Source organism: Oncorhynchus gorbuscha, linkage group LG21 (assembly GCF_021184085.1).
Source record: "Oncorhynchus gorbuscha isolate QuinsamMale2020 ecotype Even-year linkage group LG21, OgorEven_v1.0, whole genome shotgun sequence".
Taxonomy (NCBI): Eukaryota; Metazoa; Chordata; class Actinopteri; order Salmoniformes; family Salmonidae; genus Oncorhynchus; species Oncorhynchus gorbuscha.
In genome coordinates, this window is record NC_060193.1 from 25,526,356 (window position 1) to 25,536,087 (window position 9,732).

General features: G+C 42.6%; 1 protein-coding gene across 2 annotated transcripts in view; it reads left to right on the forward strand.

Annotated features, from left to right (window-relative positions):
• The window catches only part of tspan5a (tetraspanin 5a), a 28,918-nt gene extending 20,393 nt beyond the window's left edge, over positions 1-8,525 (forward strand). The window contains exons 5-11 of one of the 2 annotated variants that reach the window (XM_046319112.1): positions 2,715-2,840; positions 4,038-4,085; positions 4,693-4,809; positions 5,133-5,194; positions 6,117-6,230; positions 6,990-7,039; positions 7,197-8,525. In XM_046319112.1, the coding sequence (XP_046175068.1) occupies positions 2,715-2,840; positions 4,038-4,085; positions 4,693-4,809; positions 5,133-5,194; positions 6,117-6,192 (429 nt within the window). In that variant the 3' untranslated portion in view covers positions 6,193-6,230; positions 6,990-7,039; positions 7,197-8,525. The remainder of the gene's footprint in view (positions 1-2,714; positions 2,841-4,037; positions 4,086-4,692; positions 4,810-5,132; positions 5,195-6,116; positions 6,231-6,989; positions 7,040-7,196) is intronic. The other variant, XM_046319113.1, reaches the window with a different exon arrangement.
• The last annotated feature ends 1,207 nt before the right edge of the window (positions 8,526-9,732 follow it).

The following is a 9,732-nucleotide window of genomic DNA, read 5'->3' on the forward strand; positions in this document are numbered from 1 at the left end:
TGTACTTAGGTTTTGTGTAAGATTACTAATGTTGTACATATGTATCATAGTTGGTCCCTACATTTGTTCAGGTCTGTTTTACATTTTTTGGGAAAATGTTTTATTGCTCTGTGTGTAAAGGGTATATACTTGTGTATGTCTTCAATAACATTCTGTCTGTATATTCTGTGTGTCGTCTGTCTGTATATTCAGTTTATTGTGTATATTCTGTGTATCGGCTATCTATATATTCAGTTTATTGTGTATATTCTGTGTCGTCTGTCCTGTATATTCCATATATTGTGTATTGTCTGTCTGTATATTCAGTTTACTGTGTATCATCTCTCTGTATATTCCATTTATTGTATATATTCTGTGTATCGTCTGTCTGTATATTCAGTTGATTGTGTATATTCTGTGTATCGTCTGTCTGTATATTGTTGATTGTGTATATTCTGTGTATCATCTGTCTGTATATTGTCGATTGTGTATATTCTGTGTATCATCTGTCTGTATATTCAGTTGAGTGTGTAGATTATGTGTATGCCTGTATATTACGTTTATTGTGTAGATTCTGTCTATTGTGTATTCTGCTTTATTGTGGCAACACCATTTCACCAGGTCACATTCCTGGTACATGCAAATGTACTTTGCGATTAAAGGTGATTGTGATTCTTCTTTAGACGGCAGGTAGCCTGACGGAGATGTAAGTCGCTCTGGATATAAGAGCGTCTGCTAAATAAATCAAATGTACACAAATCGTAGTCCTAAGGACCTAGGACCTAAATGAACCCAAAATAATTGTCTGTTTTTAAACTGTATTTTATGGAGTTGCCTTTATAAAGACTAACATTAAAATGAGACCGAGAGAACGGTGGAAGGGAGCAAAGCAGTTGATGGCTAATGAATGTGTTCAATGCAATTTACCTCAGCACTTGTTAAACCACTTTCGCTTATTGGACTGCTAATCATATCATACAATGATGAGGTGCTAAAGCTATTACCATATTAAAATGAGTTATGCTGAATTACTTTCAATGCAATACAGTGGTTCGGTAATTAAACATTAAATATGATATAATATATGATTCATTCGTTTTGCTTCACTCAATAATGTGTCTTAAAATCCTCACTCGGGCTTATATTGTTATCAGAAATGAATTGATATGCTTTAGCCAACAAATGTATTGAATTCACAAGGGCCTTGTGTAGAATCTCCTCTCTGGATTGGTCTTCGTCTCAGTTTCTCTATTCAGTGGCAGGCCTTTGTTCGTGGAGCCAGCGTATTCCATCTGGGCCTCTATTCACAAAGCGTCGTATAGTAGGAGTGTTGATCTAGGATCAGTTCACCCCCCCCCCCCCTTCTTATTCATTAGGATCTGAAAGGCAAAACTGATCCTAGATCCGCATCCTGCTCTGAGACGCTGTAAATATGTGCCCTGTTTTCAGCCTTCCACAATCTCTGTCAGTCACACACCACCCACACTGATGGTGTGAGATGAGAGAGGAATTCACTACAGTCATTCCCTCTAAACATTGGACTCTTTGTTTTCACCATATATGATAGCACTGCTACGCTGCAGTAGTGTGTGTGTGTGTGTGTGCGTATGGTGTGTGGGTCAGCTCTATGTTCACCCGCACGCAATTGCTAACAACCCATCTGCAACTGCCTGACTATATGTGATTCTGAGGCCCGACACTAACCCACAAATATAGAAAATGCTCTGTACAGTAAGAGATGGCAGAAATATTTTTTGACAGGCCTTCCTAGATAGGCCTATATTTGTGCTTTAAAATGTCCAACATTTTGGTAGGCTATTTGTTATGCAACTTGTCTAATCCCTCTCACCCCCCCCTTTAAGATTTAGATGCACTATTGTAAAGTGACTGTTCCACTCGATGTCATAAGGTGAATGCACCAATTTGTAAGTCGCTCTGGATAAGAGCGTCTGCTAAATGACTTAAATGTAAAATGTAAATGTCTATAATTAAATACATGCAGCTTCTGTCATTACTTGTTGCACTAGAAGACTAAATTAACCCTTGCTCACCAGAATGTCATAAATTGATAGAATGAAAACTACAATCTAGTTGACATCGGTAAAGTTGGTTCTCTCTTTCAGCTATGCTTCTCTCACGCAGCAAAGATGTTTAGGGACCGGGTAGAAAATGCAATAACCCCCCCTAAAGATTTTAACACATTTTAAAAGCTGTTTAAACACTATAAGATTTCAGTTCGCTTTGGATGCATATTTTAATGTGGTTGAAATACTATCAGCTTTTATGATGCTGATAAAGATAGCCTCACCACCTTTACAGATGATCCCTAACCGTACATTCATTCTCAGATGCTGAAATAAATCAATCATAATTTCTCCACTCCTGTTCCTGAGTCAATGTACATTTTGGTGTATCATTTTACTGCAAGAGATACTTCCTTCTGCAGGAGTTAATATTATGTTAGGCTATGTGAGAGGTCATAAACTTAGTCAGCGTTTAGATATTTTTTGGACATATTTAGTCATCGATCAGACGCTCCTATCCAGAGCAATATCCAGGACTTTATTATATAATCTGGTGGACTGTGGGTTATGAGTCAACCCGTGCAACACTAGTGCGTGCATGTGTTGTGAGGTAGTGGAACTTCCCTGATATTTAAAGTGAAAAACATTTTAAATTAAAGGAAGAAACGTGGGTGTGCTGTTGACGTTCTCTCCTCTGTTGCTTCTTGTCAGTGGGAGTGTTGCGGCGCATTCGGAGCGGACGACTGGAACCTCAACATTTACTTCAACTGCACGGACACCAACCCCAGTCGGGAGAAATGTGGCGTCCCCTTCTCCTGCTGCACCAAGGATCCTGCGGTAAGAAAGTCTCACAGGGGCAAGGTAGGGTTGGTCAGAGACCCGGGGTCATGGAGTTCGGTAATCAAGCCTGGATTCCAAACTGAAAAACAACTCTCTTCCCCTTCGTCCTTGGCTTGCTGTTGCAGATCTGAAAAGACTGGATGGGTAAAAAACAATATGGTGGAAACTCCTTTTAGCCAGACTTATACAGATATACTGTATACTGGCTCTTCTTTTAGCGGTATTTAGTACACTGAGCCAGTCTCCTCAAATATGTGAGGACGGAGGAAAGTGAGTCATAAGCTCTTATAAACACAGTCATAAGAGTGCCTCAATTGGAGTAGAGGGAGGTAGTAAGACATATTGAGTCAGAGAGAATGACAAGAATAGTGAGCATCAAAAGGGTTTGACTGAAGAATAGATACTGTTACACAACACAAGGACATAGGAGAGGTAGAACGTGACAGAAGAGAAAAGACATCAACAAAGAGGGAGGGAACAAAAGTCCTGGCGACAAAGGGAGGGGAGAGAACATTGTAACAATGGCCTCCACACATGCAGAAAACATCAGTTACATGGGACTGCCTGTGACAAGAGCATCAAGGGATAAATTATTTTCATAATGGTACGGGGGGAGATCAGGACTAATACAGTAACGTCTTTCATCATTGGGGCACTTTTGAACAATGAATCCTACAAGATGTAGTGGAAATTGTGTTCCCTTACTCTCTGATGAATGTGTCACACTTTTACAGTTAAAGGGGTAGTCACTGAAAATGATTTTGCTTCTGGTTAGTCCCAAGTGGCTCCCGAGTGGCGCAGCGGTCTAAGGCACTGCATCTCAGTGCTAGATGTGTCACTACAGACCCTGGTTCAATTCCAGGCTGTATCACAACCGGCCGTGTTTGGGAGTCCCATAGGGTGGCGCACAATTGGCCCAGCGTTGCCGTCGTAGTCCATCATTGTAAACAAGAATTTCTTCTCAACTGACTTGCCTAGTTAAATTTAAAGAATGGCAGTATCTATGAGATAGCAAAACCCATTTCTCAGACTGGCACTAATGCTAACATGCTCATATTATTGGTCAGAAACTCAAACATGAATTGACACACGAACAGGAAATGTTCATGGGTGTCAGTAGTATTAGCAATGGAGGTTGGGGGGTATTGGCAGTTGGCTTCTCTTTTTGATAACACCTGTATTTCTCTTCATTAGGAGGATGTGATAAACACGCAGTGTGGCTATGACGTACGAGCCAAAACGGTGAGTGCCGTTCCATTTCTCTCCTCTTTCCCCCTCTACCGCCTTCCTATTTTCTTTCCTTACATTTGTCTTCTCGTTTCCCTGATATAGTAGCCTCTATTATTATGATGTAAGAGACATTACTGAGAATATATACAGTTATATAATACAATGAAGGGCTATGTAATACGGTGGTTGTATAGTGAAGGCATATGCTTGGTTTTCATGCCATTTGGAGGCTAAGTGGCTCCCTGTACGGGAGACCCATAGGGCAGCGCACAATTGGCCCAGCGTCGCCCGGGTTAGGGGAGGTCTTGGCTGGCAGGGATATCCTTGTCCCAGCGCGCACTAGCGACTCCTGTGGCGGGCCGGGCGCAGTGCACGCCGACACGGTCGCCAGGTGTACAGTGTTTCCTCCGACATGTTGGTGCGGCTGGATGCCGGGTTAAGTGGGCATTGTGTCAAGAAGCAGTGCGGCTTCGTTGGGTCGTGTTTCGCAGGACGCACTGCTCTCGACCTTCGCCACTCCCGAGTCCGTACGGGAGTTGCAGCGATGAGACAAGACTGTAACTACCAATTGGATACCACAAAAAGAAGCCTCCCTGTAATAAACGTGTCATTGTCGTAGGACGCAGAGCAGAAGACCTACATCCATGTGAAAGGCTGTGTGCCACAGTTTGAGAAGTGGCTACAGGACAACCTGACAGTGGTGGCTGGGATCTTCATAGGAGTTGCACTGTTACAGGTAAGATAAACGTTTCTTTGACTACTTTCAGCTTAGAAAGAGAGCAAGCTACTCCGATTCAGGACATTAACTTGTCTCAGCAGCATATAGTGATGTTTAGACACACCACACATGACTGATATGGCTGGTGTCCATCATATTAGTATCTTGTGGAGATGAAACACATTGCATTACAACTGCTAATCCCAAATGAATCCGGGACGTTATAAGTATTGTCGAAGAGCAGAAATTTAGAGCATGAGCAGCTTGCATGTGACTCAGTTAATGAAAGCATTTAAGTACAACAGACATCACATTCATAATTTATTTTCTTTCTTTTACAGATATTTGGAATATGTCTGGCACAAAACTTAGTGAGTGACATTGAAGCTGTGAGAGCAAGCTGGTGAGAAGAAAATACATCTCTCAATTTCATTCTGTAACGTCTTATGCATTTCCCTACATCTTTCATTATCATCTGGATTCATTGTTGATTTCCATACTCCTTAGCATAAGCATTAGCGGCATTGAAAATCAGAGAATTCAAAGTTCTACAATTGTTTTATTTTGAAAGTGGGCCACCATGTGGGCTAAAGTTGCAGTACGGCGACATGGAAATCCTTTGACCATGGAATCACATTTCAAAACCAGATTAGCATTTTAGAAAAAGTGCCTCCCTCATTTGGCATAGAATGAGAGTCGGAAGATCTTGGGCCATATGTATCAAAGCTGCTGAAAATAAAACAATGGTTGAAACCAGTGAAAATGTACTCCTACTGTCAGAATGAAGAAAGAAGTTACAGTATTGATGTGTGTAACCACTACATCAGCCTTTTACCAGATTCTTCGTTTTTCTGATGTAGTTGGATACACATCGATCCAGAGTATGCTGTCCAGTAAAACTTTAAGTTGTAGTTTCTTTGGCTTTGCTCTGGTTACTCACGTCACCTCCTAGTTTGACAGAGTTTTTTCACATAGATTCTGCCCCTCTCATTTTTACATTTGTCAGACACCGTGACGTGTAGGAGTAATTAGGGTTAAGTGCCTGGCTCAAGGGCACGTCGACAGATTTTTCACCTAGTCAGCTCGGGGACTTGAACCAGCCACCTTTCGGTTACTGGCCCAACACTCTTATCCGCTAGGTTACCTGCCACCCCAGCTGGCCACTCAACTAGGAGACAGGAGCACAGCACGTCCCACTCACTCATGCCCACCCCCATCCCTGGCAGGGTGACTGGGGGAATAGCTGTTACACACGCCTACTCTGCCACACCATCGTCATGCCAACTCACCTCATGCTTCATTCTTCCTCCCCCATGCTTCGTCAGGGTGCCCCCGCCCTCTCTCTCCATGCGCCGACCCCCGCATCACTCTGGAAAGAAAGGGTCTGCATACTACGCGTGAGGAACATGCTCGCGAGCGTGTGTATGTACCTTTAGCCGGTGGGTGTTGTTGTTGTCCTCTGTGAGTCAGTACCAGCCACCGTAGTCAATGATATACCACAGCCCAGACCCTGCAAGACCCCTGCAATTTGACCCAATGAGTCGAGGAATGAGGAATATGATATAATATATAACATAAATCCAATGCTTTGCTGGCTTACAGTATAATGTTAGACTCTTTAAGCTAAAACGTCCGTTGGTAAACACAGGCTGAAATGACAGACTTAAATGCAGGTTTAACTAGCCTGCCCTGTATACACTGTCTGCCAGTGGTGTAGTGGGTTCTGTACATTTCCAAAGACACATTGCCCTTTTTCCAAAGCAAACAAATAGCCAAAATGTCTGCCTATAATAAGGACCCGTCAGTTCTCTCCACATCCTGTTGTCATGCAGAATGGAAACGCTTTCAGACTATTGAGAAAGGATTCCTCCACCTCCCTCAGATCCCTCCTCCACTCTGTCACTGTGCCAAACCGTCCCTCTAAGCCCCCCTGACCATGCCCACCCCAACCTATCCACCAGGGGTGTATTCAGGATGCATTACATGTTTACCGCACACTCAAACGCAAATGGAACTACACATGGGACTTGAGTTTAACATTTGGTTCCAGAGTATTGTGAACACTACAGTTTGGAGTGGGACTGAAAAACACTTGATAACATTTAAAAACTTTACGCATTTTGAATACACTCCCTGGCTTTGCTCTTGTGGACCAGAAAGAACATGCTTTAGCTGTTTTTCTTTCTCTTGCTGTTCAGTTTGTTTACCTGATGTCACGGTTTACCTGTCTTCACCCAGGAATGCACAGGTAAGGATTACCAAGTTAGCTCACTGAGCTTTATAGTGCCCTTATGTCACAAATACAACTCTGTTGTTGACATTTCACCCCAGTAATACATTGACATGGGACTAGGATTAGTTTGTTTTAAGAGCTGTGACTGACCTTGATGTCTGTTTCTCCCAAGGTCTCTTCAGCATGGCAAAGCCATTCTCGGCGCATCAAACAATGCTCAAAGCCTGCTACCACTGGGAAAGATTCCTGAGAGCACCTGCACCATGGTGACCTGCACATTATGATCCTTTTTAAAGATGGGTTTAGGGTTGCACATTTCCAGTAACTTTCCAAAAATGTCCAGGTTTTCCAGAAATCCCAGTTGGCAGTTTTCTGGAAAACCTGGGAATTTTGGGAAAATTACCCTGTATTGCATCTCCATTGTTCCATGGGATTCCATCCATGTGACAAACACTTTGTGTAGAAATGTTTGTAAATGCACTGCATGCCTGTCCCACATAGGGTGGCCACATTTAAAATACCCAAACGCGAGACTACAGGAAGACATTGCGGGACAGTGTAGCCTACATGAATAAAAACATTTGGCAGCCCCCCCCCACTGGAATTTAGACTGAACTGAAAGGATTTTAACAAATGTGATTGGTTGATGATATCACATTGCCTACGTCTCGTCTGGCGCTGCGCAAAATATCAGATCTCAACAACGATTGGAGAAGTGTTTAACATCTCCAGTATTCTTAGCCTACCACATCCTAATGATATATCTTTTTTTCATAAGCGCATATTAGTGGTGCTTGAATGTGTTGATAAAATGCAGGACATGATTGTTTCGTTGCAGGACGCGGTACAAAGGGGGAAAAATGTGGGACTGTCACACGATCCGGGACATGTGGTCGACATACTGGTCACGGTAGCATGGATTCTGGGTTTTTTTTCATTAGAATGTGCAAAAGTTCTCTTATTGACACAAGTATTTTTAACAGTAAAATAGTAGCTGTATTTCTGGTGACACTGTGAGCTTAGGAAAGAGAGTAATGGTGCTAGAGGGAAAATGTACAGTAGTAGTCACAGCCTTTTAAGTCACGTCTCCTTTGAACTGCTGAAGCGTTGTCGGTTCAAGCGTTTTTGTTGCACAAATGAACATTCGTTATATCCCATGCCATATCTACCACCTGGTGAAACACATACAGGTATTTCAGATACTTTCAAATACTTGAGGTGTGCTTGATTTAGCATGTTTGCACTTTTGGGACTAGTCTCTTGGTTCCATTTTAACAGGCAAACTAAATCAAGCACACTTAAAGGTCCAATGCAGCCGTTTTTATCTCCATATCACATACTTTTTGGATTACAATTAAGTACCTTACTGTGATTGTTTTCAATTCAAATGGTTGAAAATAAACAAAAATATCTTCTTGGCCTCCCGAGTGGCGCTGTGGTCTAAGGATCTCCTACGACCAGGAGACCCATGGGGCAGCGCACAATTGGTCCAGCATCGCGTTAGGGGGGGGGGGGGGGGGGGGGGGGGGGGGGTTGGCCGGCAGGGATATCCTTGTCCCATCACGCTGTAGCGACTCTTGTGGCGGGCTGGGCACATGCACGCTGACACGGTCGGCAGGTGTAGTACGGTGTTTCCTCTGACACATTGGTGAGGCTGGCTTCCGGGTTAAGCGGGCATTGTGTCAAGAAGCAGTGAGGCTTGGTTGGGTTGTGTTTTTCGGAGGACGCACGGCTCTCGGACCTTCGCCTCTCCCGACTCCCTATGGAAGTTGCAGTGATGAGACAAGATTAACTACTAATTGGATCTCACGAAATTGGGCAGAAAAAAGTATAATAATTGTTTCAATCTCTTCTTAGCAAAGAGCAATTTCTCTAGAACTGTGAGTTAAGAAGGTGAAAACTGAAAATTAGCTGATATTGGCAGAGAAGTTTGGAACTGTTTCCTATTGGGTGGCAGGTAGCCTAGTGGTTAGGGTGTTGGACTTGTAACCGAAGGTTGCTGGGTCAAATCCCTGAGCTGATGAGGTAAAAATCTGTTGTTCTGCCCCTGAACAAGGCAGTTAACCCACTGCTCCTAGGCTGTCATTGAAAATAAGAATTTCTTCTTAACTGACTTGCCTGGTAAAATAATAAAACAATTTTTTTGTTGTCTATTTACTAATTTACAGCATGGTGGTGTCAAGAGTGAAGGGTAAAACTACATCCACCAAAACAGGATGACATTTCAGGTGGTATTTTCAAACAGCTCTGACACTAAAATAACATCATGTTCACAGTATAAAATATACTTAAAACATAGGAAAATCACATTTTTGACTGCACTGGGTGTATTAAGTATTAATGTATTTTGTCTGATCTATGCACACTCTACATACAATGCACACTCTACATACAGGTTTTTAATGGTTAAAACACACTTTCAGTTCATGTCCACTATGGTGGTCTTCTGTTTTCAATACCTCAAAGTGAATAGTGTCAATCTTTAGGAATCCCTGCTAATCCTTATTCAATTTTGTTCTGAGGGCTGAATGTGATTGGTTGGATGAAAGCGAAACTACCATTGGTTGGACATTACAACGGCCAATGAGAGTGAAAAGAAAACTCAGGTGCTGACATATTCGTAGGTGGTGGATTGTGTAGCACTTGGGTTGCCATGCTGAAGGTCCCTGGTTCAAATCCCTGTGTGGTTTCAGTTTTCTAGCTCAACT